The sequence below is a fragment of the Rana temporaria genome, chromosome 2 (genome assembly GCF_905171775.1).
Source record: "Rana temporaria chromosome 2, aRanTem1.1, whole genome shotgun sequence".
NCBI lineage: Eukaryota > Metazoa > Chordata > Amphibia > Anura > Ranidae > Rana > Rana temporaria.
This window is the reverse complement of record NC_053490.1, coordinates 14,144,545-14,167,245: the sequence shown is the minus strand read 5'-3', so window position 1 is coordinate 14,167,245 and position 22,701 is coordinate 14,144,545. Positions and strand designations below refer to the sequence as shown.

Sequence of the window (22,701 nt, the reverse complement as noted above, 5' to 3'; positions counted from 1 at the left end):
AGGTTGGAGTGTGATGTTTGCGGCATGGGCATATGTCCGCCGGCGAGGGGTCCTCTGTGCATTTAGCACGGACGATCGTTGAGGGGGGATACGCTCACTCCGCAAGGAAATTAGTGGCTATAGACAGATCTTGTCTCGGCTATGTCTGATCAGCATGGTTTGGGATTCGTAGCGTACGCCTGTAGATAGCCTTTATTCCACCTACAATAATAGTATAATCTGGATATGCGTTATTCTATGGAATGGCGCAGATTATGGATTCTATCAGCGATAATATGAGAGCTTGTGATTGTTTTTGGAGTCAGGGGAGGCGTACATGCATTCCCTGCCCAGACACGCCCATAATACTTTAGCCAGCATTCCATTCATGTATTCTATTTATTGTATTGTATTGTATTTATTGTATAGGACAATCCTGTTAGAGGAATGCCTTTATATGGTGCTTGCTATGTGGAGAGGACATCCTGTGATGACCACTCCCATGGGGGAGGTGATTAACTGGTGGAGTGATCACTTCCTGAAGAGCTTGAAAAAGCAATGATGGCGGCGATGGCGAACTGAGAACAAGCCGATGTCATGGTCTGTTATTTAATCAATGGAAGGGGATGAATGGTGAGTGAAACTTTTAGCTTAAAGATGGATTATTTCACTAAGACGAAATGTCTTACTTTTAGAGACACGATATCTGTCTGTGTGCTCTGCATACAGCCAGATTTCTATAACAAAGTGTACTTGGAAGTGCAGTTGCTTCAGATCTGACGGGGACATTTAAGGAAAATAAAAAACAGCATTTTGGCTTGCACATAATTGGATGATAAAATCAGCAGAGCTTCCCCTCATTTCAGATCTCCCCCTCAGATTTACAGCGACTTCACTTCCAAGTGAACTCTCAGTGCAATTTAAATTTCTTGTAGTTTTCACTTGTAGTGCAAAGGGGACTTGCCTTTCGTAAATAACCCCCATAATCACATACATAGGTTGGACTTGATGGACTTGTGTCTTTTTTTCAACCTCACCTACTATGTAACTACGTAACTATTTTTCCCCAGGAGAACTGAACACAATCATAAAAATTGAGTTGAGATTTCTTCTTTAAAGAGCAAATTGGACTTTAGGAGCCACCAGATAATCTATGAGATATCGGACGTGGAAGTGCTCTAGTTTATTTTTTTCCTAGGGACACCAGTTCAATTTAATATCCCTTTATAAGACACAAAAACACTTTCACTGTAAAAGCAGGAAAACGTGGATTGGTTTTCGAAAGAAGGTGCTAGTGGCTCATTAGGTAGATTGTTTCAAACAATAAACAGCCATATAAACTATTGTTTATCATGTCCTTTGTCAGAAATAGTGTATCAAGAAGAAAGAAAGATGAAAATAAGTGAGCAAGTGATTTGGAAGAAATTGGTATCAAGTTTTAAATGAGTGTAGAGGAGATTTTTGATGGAAAAAGTCAATATAACCTCAGATTTTGTTCTTCTGGGCTTCTCAGACCTTAACTACAACCATGCTGCTTTCTTCTCCATCATCCTGGTTATGTACACCCTCACATGGATTGCTAACTTACTTTTAATAAGTTCTATTAAACATTCTCCGCAGTTGCACACGCCAATGTACTTTTTCTTAGGGAACCTGTCTGCGTTGGACATCTCTTTCTCTACAGTGACGGTTCCCAAGCTTCTGTCCAACATTCTTCATGGAGGAACCTCCATCTCCTTCCATGGCTGTTTCCTGCAGATGTTTTTCTTCATTCTTCTGGGCTCCACTGAGAGCCTTCTTCTGTCAGTCATGGCGTTTGATCGATTTTTGGCTATTTGTTACCCCTTACGCTACACATTAATAATGAATGATAAACTTTTGTTCATACTGAATGGTAGTTGTTGGGTGGCAGGATTTCTACATTCATTATTGCACACTTATAATGTGTCACAATTAACCTACTGTGAGGACAGACTGATCCCCCACTTCCTCTGTGATGCCACACCCCTCATTGGACTGTCCTGCTCCAGCACTGCGCTAGAAGAACTCTTTATTTTCACAGAAGGTTCTATTGTTGTTACTATTCCATTTATTTTTGTACTCATCTCCTATTGGCTTATTGCAAGGGCTATCTTGAAAATGAAAAACAGAAGCAGCCGCAGCAAAGCCTTTTCCTCCTGTTCTTCTCATCTCATTGTGACTTGCCTGTTTTATGGCACCATTATTTTTATTTACTTCCGCCCCTCATCAGACTACTCCTCCCAGTATGATCGCATTGTTAGCATGGCTTACACCATCATTACACCTATGCTGAATGCTTTTATTTACAGCCTAAGGAACAAAGATGTGAAACGGGCCTTGAAAAAACTCATAATACAATGCTTTTCAATTAAATAACCCTTCAGCTCGTGTTTTGCTCATTCCTTTGTAAGATGGACTCTGCAGATGGATGTATTTGCAGATGTAGCTCTCACCCACAGAGGGACCACTGAGAATATACCCAGGTCCCCTTTGCTAGTACAGAGGTTGCACACTCTGATGAAAACCAACAATACAGGCTCAATCTAGGGGATGTCTTTTTTAGAAGAGGGGTTCAAGGGTTCAGGATACTCAAAAACGATAGCAGGAGTAACAGGAGGACAGCCTTTCACTAATGTTCTCTAAGTAGCCATTCCTGGAGGTAACAGGGATGGCCAGTTATCTAGGACTCTATAAAAGCAGTCCTGGTCCACATAGTATCCTCTAAAAAGTAGTTCCCTCCTAGCACTTGCACCCCCAAGAGACCACAGCAAGGTCTTTACTCACAATGTCCCAGGAGCTGTCTACCACCTAGCAGCCACAGGTAGTTCCTCACAGAATAATCCTTTAGCAATTGTGACAGACTCTCCTGGGACAGGGGCTTTTGGAGGACACTGAATGCTAGCCTCTTGCTTTGCAATCATGGGCCCTGGCATTTGGGGGGACTGTGCTCTTTGTGAGCTGTATGCCTGGGGACCCTGTGTATGCCATATTAGTGTGACTGAGTCATACTGTTGGGACATACAGTGTAAGGAGATGCTCATGCCATCACCTCCAGCCATCTGTCTGTTCTCTGTGCTAATTGACCGTGCTATTGTGTGAAGATGTCCTGTGTTTACACTTATGATAATGTGTATTGTATAGCAGGTGAGCGAGGAGATGTGACGTCTACCCTGAAAGGTCATATCTACGAGTCACCTCGGCTGTCTAAATTATTTAGTTAATTAGCTCATGTTAATTTATGTTCTGGTTACCTCCTCTTTAACTGTATATAAGACTGGCATTTTGGTTCTAATAAACACTCCATGTTCAGCAGACAAACAAGTCTTGTCTCGTTGTGTGCTTGTGAGCAGCTGGAATATCTGATATCTATATCCAGACTGATAGGAAGTGGTATATGACGGAAGCACTCAAGCGGAGTGTGAGACATTCCGTTACAGCAATCTTCTCCAGGCCCTCAGCCCAGCTCATGCTGAGGCCCAGAGTGCCAATTTCTTGTCTCACTGGCTATCTCCCAGGGATGCCAGCCCTAGGAGAACTGGACCCCTCAGATAAGAGGAAATAACACACTGAAAAGATCTCCCAAACATTTAAACCAATGCCCAAGAGATCACAACAAGGTCTTTACTTACAATGTCCCAGGAGCTGTCTACCACCTAGCATCCACAGGTAAGGTGGGGTTCACCGCTCCAGGGAAATCCCAAGTGCAATTGTGGATAAGTCCAGGTAGATGTGGGTGCTGGTAATGCACTAGGCAATGGAAAGTAGCAAAGGACGGATGGACGGCCGCACACCAAAGAACTCTTGATCTTTATAGAAGGAACATGAGCAAACACCGCAAATACACAACAGAAATCAAAAACAGCCGACACATTTCACACTTAGTTAGTGCTTATTCATGGCCGCCCGCCGCCGCTGGCACCACTCCCCGCCCAGTGCACTTTGCGGGGGCTGCATCTCCGTGCGAAAGAAGCCTCCCCTCTGCCGAATCCCGGCTCCCGCACACAAACTGTCCCCAGCCAGCTACAGACCCCCAGGCAGGCCTGTAGTAAAGAATAGCGGCGTCACTTGGCCGGGTGAGGGAGGGCGGGGACGAGCGCCCCATAAACGGCCAGTGATTGGCCGCACTCTGTTACTGACGGAGGCTCCGCCTACCCTCCTCTGTGACATCCTTATCCAGGCCCTCATCCTAGCTACTGCTGAGGCCCAGAGTGCCCATTTCTTGTCTTACTGGCTATCTCCCAGGGGTGCCAGCCCTAGGAGAACTGGAACCCTCACTTAAGAGGAAATAACACACTGAAAAGATCTCCCGAACATTTAAACCTCCCCAGCTACCTTTTAAATTCCTCCATCCAGGGATTGCTGGGGCATGATATACATTCATGCTGACAATTTGACTCTCCTCACCCTTATATTCTGGAGTCTTCTTCCAGAACCAGGTGGAAGAATTCAAACACCCAGCTTAGGAAACCCTGACTAGACAAAAACAATTGATTACTGATCCACTGACTGCAGTGAAGCCAAAATAAGTAAATATACCTTAGTCACCTATCTAGATGAGGGTGCTACAAAGACTAAACTTTCCTACCCATTCAAACATTTTCCATTACAATTTGCTAAATCATGCATGCCTCAGATTTTCCAGCTGGGTTCCTACCTGCAAACCAAAGCTCTCATTTTACATTATAATTTGGAATAGACATCTAGATAGAAACACCCCTTTTAAACAAGCTTCTCACATCTTAATTAGGGAAGAGTGACTGAGTCTAGGTTGAGTTTGCAGGTCATTCATCCAAACCAGGGGTCTCCAAACATTCTAAACAAAGGGCCAGTTTACTGTCCTTTAGACTTTAGGGGGGCCAGACTGTGGCCAGTGAAAGTAGAAAATGTCCTGGCTTCAGTGGAAGTAAAGAAGGCCCAATTGTTGGTATAAGCAGGAGGAATAGTGCCCCCATCGCTAGCGTCACTGGGGGGGGGGATAGTGCCCACATTGTTGGCATCACTGGGGGGAATAGTGCCCCCATCGTTGGCATCACTGGGAGGGGGGAATAGTGCCCCCATTGTTGGCATCACTGAGGGGGGGCGAATAGTGCCCCCATTGTTGGCATCACTGGGGGGGGGGGTAGTGCCCCCATCATTGGCATCACTGGGTGGGGAATAGTGCCCCCATCATTGGCATCACTGGTGGGGAATAGTGCCCCCATCGTTGGCATCACTGGTGGGGAATAGTGCCCCCATCGTTGGCATCACTGGGGGGGGGAATAGTGCCCCCACTGTTGGCATCACTGGAGGAGAATAGTGCCCCCATTGTTGGTGTCACTGGGGGGAATGGTGCCCCATCAGTGCCATCAGTGGGAGGAATAGTGCACCATTGTTGCCATCAATGGGAGGAATAGTGCCCCATCGTTGGCATCAATGTGGGAAATGGTGCCCTGTTGTTGATGTCCTTACCTGAAATTATTAAACCATTGTTGGTGTCAGTGGGAGGGATAGTGTCTTGCATCAGTGATAGTAAAAGTGCCCCTGGGCCGCAGTTTGGAGACCACTGATCATTACCATCGTAAAGTCAGAGAATTTTTAGCTTAAATCTGAACCCTACTGAAGTCTATTTTCAAGGAGAATAAACAAGGAATTGTCAAGCAAAGGGAGCTGGGAGCTAGGCATTACCATGGGGAACATGTCCAATGCAAAAACAAAGGTACTGCAGGGTCCTCTATTTTATGTGACGTTGAGGGCAACACAGAAAAAACACCAAATCTTTCAATTACAGGCTCAACAACACTGTATCTTGCATCATATTTTGAATGCGCAATCTTTTTTTTTTTTTAATACTTAAACATTATTGCAGCACACCATTGTGATTTTTAGGTAGTTTTGGCTTCAACACCAGATTTTTTTTTATCATGCATATTGGCTGGTAGAAGTAACAGCCACAACAGATCTAAAAGCTATAGAAAAATTAACTTTAACAAAGTAAGGCTGAAGTAATCAGCTTTTTACAATTGACCTGTTGCACAACATTTTAACCACTTAAGGACCGCTACACGATGATATACGTCGGCAGAATGGCACGGCTGGGCACAGGGACGTATATATACGTCTCCTTTAAGAGCCCAGCCGTGGATCGCGAGAGCACTCCCGACCCGGTCCGAAGCTCCGTGACCGCGCTCCTGTGACACAATGGCGGGACACCCGCGGCGATTGGGACACGCTGTGCCGTTTCAAGCCGGGGTCATGCCGTTAAAGGCGGCTCCCGTGCACATGCGCAGAAGTGCAATGCATAGTAGTCCATTATGCTTTACCTTTGCAGGGCGACATAGAGGAAGTAAACCCCATCAGGGTTTACTTCCTCTTTAAAGCAGGGTTAGGTTATAAAAAAATCTCCCAAGCTTTGAACATCTCACGGAGCTCTGTTCAATGCATCATAAAAAAATTGAAAGAGTATGGCCCAACTGCAAACCTACCAAGACATGGTCGTCCACCTAAACTGACCGGCCGGGACAAGGAGAGCATTTATCAGAGAAGCAGCCAAGAGGTCCATGGTAACTCTGGAGGAGCTGCAGAGATCAACAGCTCAGGTGGGAGAATCTGTCCACAGGACAACTATTAGTCGTGCTCTCCACACATCTGGCCTTTATGGAAGAGTGGCAAGAAGAAAGACATTGGTGAAAGAAAACCATAAGAAGTCCTGTTTGCAGTTTGTTAGAAGCCATGTGGGGGAGGGGACACAGCAAACATGTGGAAGAAGGTGTTCTGGTCAGAAAAAAATGGCATGAAAGCAAAACGTTATTTGTGGCGGAAAACTAACACTGCACATCACCCTGAACAACCCCCCCCCCCTGTGAAACATGATGGTGACAGCAGCATCATGTTGTGGGGAGGCTTATCTTCAGCAGGGACAGGAAAGCTGGTCAGAGTTGATGGGAAGATGGATGTAGCCAAATATTGGGCAATCTTAGAAGAGAACCTTTTAGGCCCCGTACACACGAGAGGATTATCCGATTGAAACGGATAAATCCTCTGGCGGAGGACCATCAGATCGAAATCCTCGCGGAATCCATCCGCGGTGACGTGTCGCGCCGTTGCCGCGATGATGAATGAATGAATGACTTGTATAGTGCAACTCATGTGAACTGAATCGCCTCTGGGCGCTTTTTTCCAGCCAGAGACTGCTTGGCTGGTGCGGTCATTTTACCCCGTAGGATCGTGACACGCTTAGGACACACAGTCATACACACAGATATACATATATATACTGGGCCAATTTGGACAAGATCCAATTTACCTACCAGCATGTCTTTGGCTCCAGGCAGATGGTGTTGTGGTCGGGATTCGAACCAGCGACCCTTTTGCTGCTAGGCGAAAGTGCTACCCACTACACCACTGATGACGCGGCGACGTGCGCGACGCTGGAAGATAAAGACTTCCACGCATGCGTCGAATCATTACGACGCATGCGAGGGAGAGGAGCGGACGGATTGATCCGGTGAGTCTGTACAGACCACCGGATCAATCCGCTGGACAGGATTCCAGCGGATAGATTTCTTAGCATGCTAAGAAATTTATATCCGCTGGAAATCCATCGGCCGGAAATATATCCGCGGAAAAATATCTGCTCGGACGTACACACCACCGGATCTATCCGCTGGAACTGATCTGTGGATAAATCCCAGCGGATAGATCCGGTGGTGTGCACGAGGCCTTAGAGTCTGCAAAAGACATGAGACTGGGGCGGAGGGTCACCTTTTAGCAGAACAATGACCCTAAATCATTTTTTTTTCAACTCCAGTCCTCAAGGCGCCCCAACAAAGCATGTTTTCAGGATTTGCCTCAGATGAAACAGCTGTGGTAATTACTAAGGCAGTGAAACTGATCAAATCTCCTGTGCAAAATAATAGTAAGCCTAAAAACATGACCTGTTGGGACCAACGCTGTATCCTGGCCTAGGCCAACAAGGCCCAGGCCTAGGGCAGCACTTTGCAGGGGGCAGCACGGAAAGAGTCTCCGCCGGCTTGCACTACACTGTTAGGCCTCGTACACACCAGCGGATCTGTCCGATGAAAACGGTCCGCAGACCGTTTTCATCGGACATGTCAACTGCTGGATTTTGGTCTGATGGCTGTACACACCATCAGACCAAAATCCCAGCGGAAAACAAACGCGGTGACGTGTCGCGACGTGGCCGCGACGATGACGCGGCGACGTGCGCGACCCTGGAAGGTCAATGCTTCCATGGACCAGTTTCAGCAGACATGTTCGGTCGTGTGTACGAGGCCTTAGTGTAGCGACAGTCTTATGGGAGGGACTGGGCTGAGAGGCAAATTACTCTAGCTCTCCCATTAAGCGGCTGCACTGCTTCTGTAATGCGGGAGGCCGGAATTCCGCAACTGTGTGTGACTGTCCTATCATCCTGGACCACAAACCTTCCTCACTGTGCTATATGTTTCTGCTGCACCATTGGCATGGTTATATGTTCTTATTCCTCTCCATAAAATTATCAGAAATTTGTGCTTAAAGTAGAACTATAGGCAACACTGAGGCCTCGTACACACGACCAGACATGTCCGATGGAAACGGTCCGCGGACCGTTTTCATCGGACATGTCTGCTGGGAGATTTTGGTCTGATGTGTGTACACACCATCAGACCAAATTCCCCGCGGACAGAAAACGCGGTGACGTGGCGGCGACGATGACGCGGCTACGTGCGCGAACCAGGAAGTTCAATGCTTCCACGCATGCGGCGAATCACTTCGACGCATGCGCAGGATTTCAGCCTAGCGGACATGTCTGATGAGTCGTACTAACCATCGGACATGTCCGACGGACAGGCTTCCAGCGGACAAGTTTCTTAGCATGCTAAGAAACTTTTGTCCGCTGGAAACCTGTCTGCTAGGCCGGAAAACTGTCCGGTAGGCCCTACACACGGTCGGACATGTCCGCGGAAACTGGTCCGACGGACCAGTTTCAGCGGACATGTTCGGTCGTGTGTACAAGGCCTAAGAGTAAGGGAGGGTTATAGCCTCTGTCAGTTTATTTTTTACCATCCCTGTCTCATTGCAGTTATTTCCCTTCACTTCCTGCCCCATAGCCAAACAATCCATTGCCCCCCCCCCCCACGGCCCTCAGAACTAGTGTCCCCACTCGAAAATTTCAGGGCGGATCTTAAACAGCAACAGGTGTGGCCTTGACAGGAAGGGGTGGGTCATATTTAAATTAGGGGTTGCACAAGTTTAATCAGGCCTAGGGCAGCACAAAACCTAAATACACCACTGGTTGGGACGTCTTGAGGACTGGAGTTGAGAAACACTGCCCTAAACACACACCCAGAGCTACAATGGAATGGTTAAGATCAAAGCATATTCATGTGTTAGAATGGCTCAGTCAAAGTCCAGACCTAAATTCAATTGAGAATCTGTGATAAGACTTGAAAATTGCTGTTTACAGATGCTCTCTGTCTAATCTGACAGAGCTTGAGCTATTTTGCAAAGAACAATGGGCAAAAATGTCACTCTCTAGACGTGCAAAGCTTATAGAGACATACCTAAAATTACTTTGGGGTAGGATATAGTGAAATGTCTACTAAGAGTTACCTCTTAAACAACGAAATTTGCAAAAGTCTGTGCAGCAACTGAAAAGGAGCAGTCTTCATTTCTAACTTTTCAGCCGACTAACATTGGGGCCCTTTGGTGCATATAAGAACAGTTCCAGTCAAACCTGCAGGCAGCAATGAGGCTACCAGATTGTCATTCAAAATGTGACAGCGCTGAAAGCTGGCTTGGGCAGGAAGGGGGTGAAAGTGCCCAGTATTGAGGTGGTTAAACACACTGCTCAACTGCATCTGCCTTACTTCCTGGTCAGATATTAGGTCATGACACAGGAAGAAGTTGACCAGCTGATCTCATTAGCATACACCCTTAGCTGATCAACTCCTTCCTGTGTCATGACCTAAAGTCAGACCAGGAAGAAGGCAGAAGTAATTGAGCTGTGTGTTTAAACAAATATGAAGAGAGTGAGATAAGCCCGTGAATGACAATTGCGCAGTCATGTACCCCAACAGTATGTTTATCATTTTCTTCCCACCAATAGAGCTTTATTTTGGTGGTATTTGATCACCTCTGCAGTTTCTATTTTTGTGCAGAAAAAAAAGACTGACAATTTAAAAAAAAAAAATGGGCACTGATAGGCCCCCCCCCCTCTTACAGGAAGAGCCGCAGATCGTCTCTCCCTGTCAGTGTGAACCGAGGAAAGCCACTTAAAGGGGTTGTAAAGGATTTTTTTTTCCCTAAATAGTTTCCTTTACCTTAGTGCAGTCCTCCTTCACTTACCTCATCCTTCCATTTTGCTTTTAAATGTCCTTATTTCTTCTGAGAAATCCTCAGTTCCTGTTCTTCTGTCTGTAACTCACCACCGTAATGCGAGGCTTTCTCCCTGGTGTGGAGAAAGCCTCTTGATGGGGGAGGGGGCGAGCAGGAGTGTCAGGACGCCCACTAACACACAGCTCCTTTCTCTATCTGCAAAGTAGAGAGTGTCCAGACTTGCCTGCTCGCCCTCTCCCCCTTAAGAGGCTTTCTCCACACCAGGGAGAAAGCCTCGCATTACAGTGGAAGGATGAGGTAAGTGAAGGAGGACTGAACTAAGGTAAAGGAAGCTATTTAGGGAAGAAAATAATTCCTTTACAACCCCTTTAACGGCACTTCCTGGTTCACGCGATGATCAGCTGTGATTGGTAATGTAAACATCCCTTGTGACAGTAATAGGTAGTGACAGGTACTCTTTATGGAGGGATTAGGGGTCTAAAAGACCTTTTCACTTCAAAGTATTCAGATCGCTGAAAACGGCGTTCTGAATACTGTATATGTTTTCAAATCCGGTGCCATTGGCAGCCGAGTAAACCGGAAGTGACGTTGTGACGTCGCTTCCGTGTTTACATTCAGGAAACTGGAACAACGCCGCTTACAGTTTCATTCCAGTCTGTCTCTAGGCACCGGAAGTGGCGCATCGCAGATCCAGTCACCCGGTGGGACGGGAGGCGGCGGACGGGGGATGTCCCCTCTAGCTCCTCCGGGATAACAACCAAGCCGCTTTTAGCTGCATTGGTTGTTATCCCTGGAAAGTCAATCGCTCGTTGCAGCTGTGGACATCATCCTGGTATAACCCCTGAAAGCCGAGGCCGCATATACAGTACAGACCAAAAGTTTGGACACACCTTCTCATTCAAAGAATTTTCTTTATTTTCATGACTATGAAAATTGTAGATTCACACTGAAGGCATCAAAACTATGAATGAACACATGTGGAATTATACATAACAAAAAAGTGTGAAACAACTGAAAATATATTTCATATTCTAGGTTCTTCCTTTTGCAGCAGACACATCTCTAGAACTGGTAAGAGGAGACTGTGTGAATCCGGCCTTCATGGTAGAATATCTGCTAGGAAACCGCTGCTAAAGAAAGGCAACAAGCAGAAGAGACTTGTTTGGGATAAAGAACACAAGGGATGGACATTAGACCAGTGGAAATCTGTGCTTTGGTCTGATGAGTCCAAACTTGAGATCTTTGGTTCCAACCCCTGTGTCTTTGTGCGACGCAGAAAAGGTGAACGGATGGACTCTACATGCCTGGTTCCCACCGTGAAGCATGGAGGAGGAGGTGTGATGGTGTGGGGGTGCTTTGCTGGTGACACTGTTGGGGATTTAATCAAAATTTAAGGCATACTGAACCAGCATGGCTACCACAGCATCTTGCAGCGGCATGCTATTCCATCCAATTTAATCAGGCCTAGGGCAGCACAAAACCTAAATACACCACTGGTTGGGACGTCTTGAGGACTGGAGTTGAGAAACACTGCCCTAAACACACACCCAGAGCTACAATGGAATGGTTAAGATCAAAGCATATTCATGTGTTAGAATGGCTCAGTCAAAGTCCAGACCTAAATTCAATTGAGAATCTGTGATAAGACTTGAAAATTGCTGTTTACAGATGCTCTCTGTCTAATCTGACAGAGCTTGAGCTATTTTGCAAAGAACAATGGGCAAAAATGTCACTCTCTAGACGTGCAAAGCTTATAGAGACATACCTAAAATTACTTTGGGGTAGGATATAGTGCAATGTCTACTAAGAGTTACCTCTTAAACAACGAAATTTGCAAAAGTCTGTGCAGCAACTGAAAAGGAGCAGTCTTCATTTCTAACTTTTCAGCCGACTAACATTGGGGCCCTTTGGTGCATATAAGAACAGTTCCAGTCAAACCTGCAGGCAGCAATGAGGCTACCAGATTGTCATTCAAAATGTGACAGCGCTGAAAGCTGGCTTGGGCAGGAAGGGGGTGAAAGTGCCCAGTATTGAGGTGGTTAAACACACTGCTCAACTGCATCTGCCTTACTTCCTGGTCAGATATTAGGTCATGACACAGGAAGAAGTTGACCAGCTGATCTCATTAGCATACACCCTTAGCTGATCAACTCCTTCCTGTGTCATGACCTAAAGTCAGACCAGGAAGAAGGCAGAAGTAATTGAGCTGTGTGTTTAAACAAATATGAAGAGAGTGAGATAAGCCCGTGAATGACAATTGCGCAGTCATGTACCCCAACAGTATGTTTATCATTTTCTTCCCACCAATAGAGCTTTATTTTGGTGGTATTTGATCACCTCTGCAGTTTCTATTTTTGTGCAGAAAAAAAAGACTGACAATTTAAAAAAAAAAAATGGGCACTGATAGGCCCCCCCCCCCTCTTACAGGAAGAGCCGCAGATCGTCTCTCCCTGTCAGTGTGAACCGAGGAAAGCCACTTAAAGGGGTTGTAAAGGATTTTTTTTTTCCCTAAATAGTTTCCTTTACCTTAGTGCAGTCCTCCTTCACTTACCTCATCCTTCCATTTTGCTTTTAAATGTCCTTATTTCTTCTGAGAAATCCTCAGTTCCTGTTCTTCTGTCTGTAACTCACCACCGTAATGCGAGGCTTTCTCCCTGGTGTGGAGAAAGCCTCTTGATGGGGGAGGGGGTGAGCAGGAGTGTCAGGACGCCCACTAACACACAGCTCCTTTCTCTATCTGCAAAGTAGAGAGTGTCCAGACTTGCCTGCTCGCCCTCTCCCCCTTAAGAGGCTTTCTCCACACCAGGGAGAAAGCCTCGCATTACAGTGGAAGGATGAGGTAAGTGAAGGAGGACTGAACTAAGGTAAAGGAAGCTATTTAGGGAAGAAAATAATTCCTTTACAACCCCTTTAACGGCACTTCCTGGTTCACGCGATGATCAGCTGTGATTGGTAATGTAAACATCCCTTGTGACAGTAATAGGTAGTGACAGGTACTCTTTATGGAGGGATTAGGGGTCTAAAAGACCTTTTCACTTCAAAGTATTCAGATCGCTGAAAACGGCGTTCTGAATACTGTATATGTTTTCAAATCCGGTGCCATTGGCAGCCGAGTAAACCGGAAGTGACGTTGTGACGTCGCTTCCGTGTTTACATTCAGGAAACTGGAACAACGCCGCTTACAGTTTCATTCCAGTCTGTCTCTAGGCACCGGAAGTGGCGCATTGCAGATCCAGTCACCCGGTGGGACGGGAGGCGGCGGACGGGGGATGTCCCCTCTAGCTCCTCCGGGATAACAACCAAGCCGCTTTTAGCTGCATTGGTTGTTATCCCTGGAAAGTCAATCGCTCGTTGCAGCTGTGGACATCATCCTGGTATAACCCCTGAAAGCCGAGGCCGCATATACAGTACAGACCAAAAGTTTGGACACACCTTCTCATTCAAAGAATTTTCTTTATTTTCATGACTATGAAAATTGTAGATTCACACTGAAGGCATCAAAACTATGAATGAACACATGTGGAATTATACATAACAAAAAAGTGTGAAACAACTGAAAATATATTTCATATTCTAGGTTCTTCCTTTTGCAGCAGACACATCTCTAGAACTGGTAAGAGGAGACTGTGTGAATCAGGCCTTCATGGTAGAATATCTGCTAGGAAACCACTGCTAAAGAAAGGCAACAAGCAGACGAGACTTGTTTGGGATAAAGAACACAAGGGATGGACATTAGACCAGTGGAAATCTGTGCTTTGGTCTGATGAGTCCAAACTTGAGATCTTTGGTTTCAACCCCTGTGTCTTTGTGCGACGCAGAAAAGGTGAACGGATGGACTCTACATGCCTGGTTCCCACCGTGAAGCATGGAGGAGGAGGTGTGATGGTGTGGGGGTGCTTTGCTGGTGACACTGTTGGGGATTTAATCAAAATTGAAGGCATACTGAACCAGCATGGCTACCACAGCATCTTGCAGCGGCATGCTATTCCATCCGATTTGCGTTTAGTTGGACCATCATTTATTTTTCAACAGGACAATGACCCCAAACACACCTCCAGGCTGTGTAAGGACTATTTGACCAAGAAGGAGAGTGATGGGGTGCTGCGCCAGGTGACTACCTCTTGAAGCTCATCAAGAGAATGCCAAGAGTGTGCCAAGCAGTAATCAAAGCAGAAGGTGGCTACTTTTAAGAACTGTTGCTTTTCTGATATTAATATTTGTTATTATATTAATAATTATTATTATATTGTATATTTAAGATTTAATATCTCGCATATACGATATATGGTTAAAATAAGGGTTCTGTGACTAGAGTGAAAAGCTTTAACATAACACATTTATTTAGAGAAAAGATATTAGCTATCTAACATACTGCATACATATACAGTTTTAAAGTAAGGGAAATAAAAGTTAGTTTCAAATACAAGATAAGCACATCACACTAAAAGTATTAAGAAAACAAATTATGACAAAGTATATAAGTGCAGGGGAGAAGATAGATTCTGATGTTACCTTGGCATCCCGGGCCCGGGAAGTTCTCATCATCTCTCTCTAATTCTATTGATGAGACCCCCTGACTTTATAATCCTGATGTCACTTCTGATTGGCTGAAATAGCCTTTTCCAAATATGGGCAACTTCCTTCTATATTTAGGGATGAATAGGCTTGAAGTTTAAACTAATTACCTCTAGCTAGTTAGACCTCCTGTCTATTCATGGAAGAGTACAGTCATTTCCAGGTGACACCATAAAGTGCAAACCTTTCCCACTGTGATTTCTTCCTGACTTGCTTTGTATGTCAAAAAATGTAGTAGATTGGTCGTCTCCGGCCACCTTCATACAAAGCAATCATGCATATCAAATACGGAGAGTGCTAATTAGATATATGCAATCCCTAACTGTCAGCCTATTTAAAGTATCTATCAGAACTTCTCCCCCACCACACATATACTGTTATCGTAATATATATTTATACCTATGTACAATAATGGCGATTAGACATTAACAATTCACCCAGGGCAACAGATGACCCCTTGTGGCCAGTTGAGACAGATGAGACTAGGCCACACTTTAAGTGAGTAATTGTTTATGTCTGATATCCATTAGAATGTTAAGTTTCTCCCTCTGCCATTTTTTTTTTTTTTTTAGAAGTCAGCCAAGATATATCACCATGCCCGTCATAAAAATCAATACCCCACATTGCAATATGAGAAAACCTTTTCATCCAATTGCCCTCCAGGTTCTAGTGGTGACTAAGCTAAAATCCCCATCATGTAAAAGTTCATTTAACCTTTCCTCGGTTTTCACCATATCATTACTAATTTGATTGTGGAGGTTTACTTGACAAAGTATACATTTTTACATAAACATGGGGTATGTATGTGCTAGGATCTGGGACCTCAGGGGTCCTCTCAATGATGTCAACACTGGTATGGGGTTTCTATAGTTTGCCCAATAGTACTGTACTCATGTGGAATGAAGCAAAAATTTGGATAGGGTATTTGGACATGACTGACCCCCATAGAGGAATGTCTGGTGATTGGTAACGACACAGTACAGTCCATCCATGTGGTAGGTGACCCTTGTGCTTGGTGTTCTCCATTTTGACCACTTCACTGGGCAGTTAGCCTCCATTTCACGTGGAATGGTTTCTTGAGGTGGTTGGCGTGGACTTTCCAGTTGGGGGTCCCTTGCTACGTTGGCTGTGGGATCCGGGTCATTGTTTAGACCACAGACTGGGGTGTCAGTTTCAAACACATCACAACGGCATACGTATCTATTGTCTTTGACAGTGCAGCAGGCAGTGTGCGGTGCTTTCCATCGCCCTTGAACTTTGAATGAGCATTTCGGGGAGGTGCAGCCTTTCCTTGTACACGTCATTCTCGAGGTATCCGAGGGAGTGTATGGACGCCATTGTGTTAAAAGTAGTCCTCTTGTGGATGGAACACGGCAGCGACATTGTGAAGGATATGTACATTAGGTCACGGTAGGTGCACAGTGACTGGCTTTTCTTGCAAGAAAATGGCCCTCTATTTGGGTGTGGTGTCACTATCCCTATGCTTCAAATTGTGGAAACTGGCAAAGGTTTGCACGTGTCTCCAAAATGTACATTCATTCCACCACTAGTATTAGTGTGAGTACAATACCATTGTGTAAGATCTGTGTCTTTTAAGATAAAATTTCCATACGCAAGGCATATTACCTCTTGGCCCATACCATCCTCTCTAGCTTTATGTTATAAACCGTAAAAAAATTAAATAACAAAACCTTTCCTCCCCTGCAAGCCCCTCAACACCCTGCAGAACTGGTTTCAGCACTTGCCGAACCTTTTTCCTATTCACCATTTCCGATATGCCGGCGAATCGCTGTCAAATCGGCTTGGTTCCAAATTGACATGTCAGTTTCACAAAGTTATGGGTTGGATGCTAGTATGCTGTCCGTGCCCTTTACCTTTCTGGATCTGAAAATGCCCCTGTGGTTCTGCCAATGGATCCTGAGTTTGCTTGCCTGGGAGGTAATACAAATCTACTAGCAAGGAAGAGTAAAACAAAGATACATTTGTCCGGGCACATGAGCCGAATTCGGCCATGTTCCACTGGGACAAATTAAGTACCACCTGCACATGAATAAACTTAACGTTATTAAACATTATTCCAGGGATTGAGTTTTCCGTTAGGCCACTAGGTGGTTCCTCTTGCAGTGTTGGGCATTCCAAGGAGGTTGGTTTGTAATAGGGGATTGCAGCTGTATTTTTGGACAAAATTGTAGGAGTAGGGGTGTTAGTCTTTGGGGACACCTGCAAGGTACTTTTCCCTGGGACGTACTGAAGAGTGGATGCATGAGTGTTGCTGGACAAGAGGATGGAGATAACGAAATAATATTTCCACTCTCCGGCATCCCTCAACCGTGTCTCTTGAATCAATAAACAATAAAGATCCGTTGTGAAAGCTCATGGCTCTGTTCTGGTAGTCCGTGATCTTCCCAGCAACGCCATTCATCCAAACTAGATGATTATCAATGGGACTCCACCAATAAACTTGCTTCCCTACAGTCCCTACAATGGCCACAGGCAATAAGACGGATTCCCCCTCTAGACAGTAGACCTGATTCTGGTCAACGATCACGCTGATGAGCGGTCCAGTCTTCTCTCCCTTGGTATGTCCAATCAGAGCAGGATCACAATCCACATCGACTTCATGGCTCTAAAAGGGAAGAAAGCAAAACATTTTAGTTGCAGAATTTTGTGAAGGCACAAACAATGGGGCACAAAACTGAGCCCAGTAAATTCAAAGGAATTTCCCAGATCTCCCCCCCTTGTGCTCCTTGTTTGGCCAAGCAATTTGCTATGTCATTTTGTTCCCAGTATGGGGCAGTGCCTATATGACCTTTTACTTTGCACCCCCATGTTTTGACTGGCAACTTTTGCACCAATGTTGCAATATATTTCACCAGGAATACGTGTTTATGTGGAGACCCATCTGAGGACATGTACTGGTGGGTGTACCAGAAGGGCAGAAATTCTGTAAGAGCCTTACAGACCCATGCAGAATCTGTGTATAAAACAATTTCTTGATCCCCTTTCATCATTTCTAGGGCATGAGCAATCGCAGCCATCTCAGTGAATTTTGCTGATTTGACTTGACATGACCGAAAGATTGATGTTTGGGTCTTTGCATGCGGATCGATAATGTATATTCCCAATCCTGCATGTGGGGAACCCTCCACGTAAAAACATGATCCATCTGTGAAAATTGGGACTGCCTTTTCCGGGACCTTTTCATTTGCTGACAAAGGTCTAGAGAAATGTTGTGCCGCTGATTGTGGGGTGATAGCACATTCATGTGGTGTTCCTTGGAAAAGGAGGCCATGGGCAATAGTGGAACGAATATTTGTTTGTTTGACTTTAATGCCTTGATTTTGGAGCAACAGAGCCCAATGGGCCTGTCTGGCATTGAATACATTGCCATCTTCCACTCTGTCTGTGAGTAGAAACTTAGTGGGCATGTGCAGAATGACTGTGTTAAGTCCTATGATGTATGTGTAGTATTTAACTGCCCACAACGTGTCAAGAAGGTGTTTTTCACATAGAGAGTACTTCCTTTCCACAGGAAATAATGCTTTAGAAACATATAATATGGGTCTTTGTTGCCCATGGATTTCCTGTGCCAGAACAGCTGACAGGGCTGTCTCTGATATGGCAGTCTCAATGTGAAAGGGCAGTTGGTACTCTGGGTTGGCTAATACTGGCGCTTGTGCTAAAGCTTCTTTAAGCTTCTGCACTGGATTGGTGTGTTGCTCCTTTTTCCCCCAAACATACAGTGGTGCGGACTTATGCGCCCCATCAGGGATGATATCCCACAAATAATTTACCACTCCTCGGAAAGATCTGAGAGTGGGCATACTCACTGTTAGAGGGAATTGTAGGATGACTTTTACCTTCTCCGTGGCTATCTTACTACCGTTTGCTGCCACTGTAATCCCCAGAAAAGACACAGATTCCTGCGACAATTGTGCGTTAATGGGGTTACACGTCTGTCCCGTTTTTCCTAGGATTCTTCGGAGTTCCTCCAATAGCCGCAAATGCTTTTCTTTGTCGCATGTGGCTATAAGCAAATTGTCATTGTACTGAAAAAGATTCTTAGTAGCAGAAAAATCAGTTAAAATATCTATCATGGTTACATGTGAAGTACTGTGTTCATGAGATCTAATTTTGCTAATGACATCAGCCATACTCATAATGATTTGTACCGGTTGAATGGGGTATACATTGGAAATCATCTCATTCCCTTCACTATCAAACCCTAAAAATGTTTGATTTCCTTCATTGGAAGATAGGATCTGGGGAGTACCCATGCTGGGGAGCTTGTCCTTCTCCTCATTTCTGGATAGCTGGTCCCCATGGTCTGGTGAGTCTATGACAATGGGACCTTCTCGATTTTCCTGTGGCTTTGCGATTTCTCCCCTCGCCACAGGCAAAGTCGAACTAAGATCCATATCTTCCTCAATTTCAAAGGCACAGGTATTACTGTGTTCTCGTATGCTAGCCACAGCCTGTCCTTTAAATTTTACTTTGTTAGGTTCATGTAACTGATCTTGCAACACTTTGTATGCAATAGTTACATGGTCCAGTTGTGTTTCAACTTTAATTAGCATGCTTTTGTATTGTACCAGTTCTTTTTGGGCCAATTGGTACTTTTTTAAATTTTCCTCCTGTGAGGCATTAAGTATTTGATTAAGGGTAGATAAGGATTGTACTTGGCTTTTTAAAGCTGTATTCTCCTTTTGTCTTTCAGAAATTGTAATATTTTTATTACAGACTATACCTTCCAATTTCTTTATTTTAGTATGCATAGACATGCAAGCCGCATACATGCCTGCTAAGGCTAGATTTTTAAGTTTTTTGTTATTTTTGGTTGCTTTTGCTTGTTCTTCCAATACTTTAGTATCACAGGCAAAATCCTTGTTCTCATGTTTATGCGTAAACGTTGCTACAACACTTTCTAGCCAGGAATCCATTACGAACAGCTAGTATGCACAATTTGTGAGCTGAATTGAATTAATTGTGACCTTCTACTATAAAGTCATTTACAGTAAAGGAGAAAAAGGCCAAGAGAAAAACAACCAAATAAAATATATTCCCCAAAAATACAGTTTAAAAAAAAAATAATATTTTCAGCTGTCCCTAACACAGTCTTTTTTATTTTTTTATTTTTTTTAGATTAGAGTGGAAACCTAATTATCCTTGACAAAGCATTGTGCCTATCTTGTCTGAATAGTAGACAAAGGAAACAATAGAAGCCCCCAAGGATCAATTAGGATGAACACCTCTAAGCTATCAATAGCAAAGGTAAAGAAAGGAGTGTTTACACTGTGTAACACTCAATTCAGTAAAAACTGAACTAACCCAAAAATAAAATAAAATAAATAAAAATAAACCAAAAATGCAAGATATCACTTTCAGTATTAAACATCCACTGTTTTGTACTGAATTAACAATAATGAGAATGTTACTACTTGTAAAATTTCCTCATAATAAAAAAAGTCAAATAAAACTACATAAAATTAGAACCAACTCTTTTGTAGATTTGATTTCAATGTTAGTGGACATATAATTCAACTAACAAAAACTCATTGAACTTTTTGAACATCAAAGTCTAGTCAGCTTTTTCTTTTTTTTCAGTGTCTTTCTGCAGACAACAGAAAATAAGCACGTTTTTTTGTATATATAAAAAAAAACAATCCATAAAAATAAAAGCTAAAACTAATACAAAAAAAAACAAGAACTAAAAAAAAAATCTTAACAGCAAAAATTGTGTAATTTGCAAAAAAAAACAATAAACCTTTATTTTTTTCCACAAAAACCAATTGACAACCCTTTCAGTGTGTCAATATAAATGATATTTAAACAAAAATGTGTGATCCCATCCTTATCTCTCCCCATTACATTGACCGGTTATAATGGTACATCCGAGATTTTTTTATCAATTATGATTTTGGGATATTAATGAAACACAAAAAAAATAAAAATAAAAAAAAAATCAAATAACCTTAGAAAATATTAATATATATTTTCCCTAGCTAGGATAGGATAAACTGACTCAGTTTGAACTCCTACTAACCTTAAAAAAAAAAAAATAACTTGTGGGTAAGCTGACTCAGCTTGAATCCCTTAATTAACAAAAAAAACTTGGTGTATTATCTCTCCTAATACCCACTAAAAAACAAAAATATTTTACTTATCTTTTCCTTAGATATTTGTTATTATTAAATACTTTCAGTCTTGTTCACAACGTCGTGGTCGCCACCGTTGCTTTTCTGATATTAATATTTGTTATTATATTAATAATTATTATTATATTGTATATTTAAGATTTAATATCTCGCATATACGATATATGGTTAAAATAAGGGTTCTGTGACTAGAGTGAAAAGCTTTAACATAACACATTTATTTAGAGAAAAGATATTAGCTATCTAACATACTGCATACATATACAGTTTTAAAGTAAGGGAAATAAAAGTTAGTTTCAAATACAAGATAAGCACATCACACTAAAAGTATTAAGAAAACAAATTATGACAAAGTATATAAGTGCAGGGGAGAAGATAGATTCTGATGTTACCTTGGCATCCCGGGCCCGGGAAGTTCTCATCATCTCTCTCTAATTCTATTGATGAGACCCCCTGACTTTATAATCCTGATGTCACTTCTGATTGGCTGAAATAGCCTTTTCCAAATATGGGCAACTTCCTTCTATCTTTAGGGATGAATAGGCTTGAAGTTTAAACTAATTACCTCTAGCTAGTTAGACCTCCTGTCTATTCATGGAAGAGTACAGTCATTTCCAGGTGACACCATAAAGTGCAAACCTTTCCCACTGTGATTTCTTCCTGACTTGCTTTGTATGTCAAAAGATGTAGTAGATTGGTCGTCTCCGGCCACCTTCATACAAAGCAATCATGCATATCAAATACGGAGAGTGCTAATTAGATATATGCAATCCCTAACTGTCAGCCTATTTAAAGTATCTATCAGAACTTCTCCCCCACCACACATATACTGTTATCGTAATATATATTTATACCTATGTACAATAATGGCGATTAGACATTAACAATTCACCCAGGGCAACAGAACCTAGAATATGAAATATATTTTATTTATTTTTATATTTAGTTTTGATGCCTTCAGTGTGAATCTACAATTTTCATAGTCATGAAAATAAAGAAAACTCTTTGAATGAGAAGGTTTGTCCAAACTTTTGGTCTGTACTGTATATGCGTACGCTCGGCGGGAAGGGGTTATAAAGCAAAAAAGAAAAAAAAAATGCAGAGGTGATTGAATACCACCAAAAGAAATTTCTATTTGTGGGGGGAAAAAAATGTGTCATTCAAAATGTTACAGCGCTGAAAACTGGACATTGGCCTGGACAGGAAGAGGGTGAAAATGCCCGGTATTGAAGTGGTTAAATGGGTTTAATTAAAAAGTGAAAAAAGTTTACTTTTCTCAAGACAAAAAAAACTTTATGTATTCCTCGAAAATGATATCATTATTATTTTTAGTGTTTAGAACAAGTTTACTTCTTAAACACAAGAGCAAAAACACAAGAGAATTTTGGAAACATAATTACCGTAGTTACGAAAAGTAACATTCCCTGGTGCACCCAGTTCTGGAAATGAAAGGAAGTCACGTACTGTGTTATATATAGAGATGCTTATGTCTGGGAGATCTATTTCTTCCTTCAGAATATTGTAAGTAACACACGGCATCGAAATATTCCTTTAAAAATCGATAGATTCATTACTGAATGAGCAGAGAAGAGACTTCTGTAGAAAGGGATGAACAGTCTGAGGCCTCGTACACACGACAGAGTTTCTCGGCAGAATT

The 22,701-nt window shown here is 43.2% G+C and overlaps 1 protein-coding gene across 1 annotated transcript; it reads left to right on the top strand.

The window, feature by feature from the left end:
• Positions 1-1,315: 1,315 nt before the first annotated feature.
• Positions 1,316-2,933, top strand: LOC120928483 (olfactory receptor 1361-like). Its single transcript, XM_040339578.1, has one exon. It carries the CDS (start codon positions 1,444-1,446, stop codon positions 2,374-2,376), a length of 933 nt encoding a protein of 310 aa, XP_040195512.1. The 5' UTR covers positions 1,316-1,443; the 3' UTR covers positions 2,377-2,933.
• The last annotated feature ends 19,768 nt before the right edge of the window (positions 2,934-22,701 follow it).

Bases quoted from the DNA above. Each gene is read 5' to 3' on its own strand.
- LOC120928483 (XM_040339578.1), top strand. From the start codon at position 1,444: ATGGAAAAAGTCAATATAACCTCAGATTTTGTTCTTCTGGGCTTCTCA.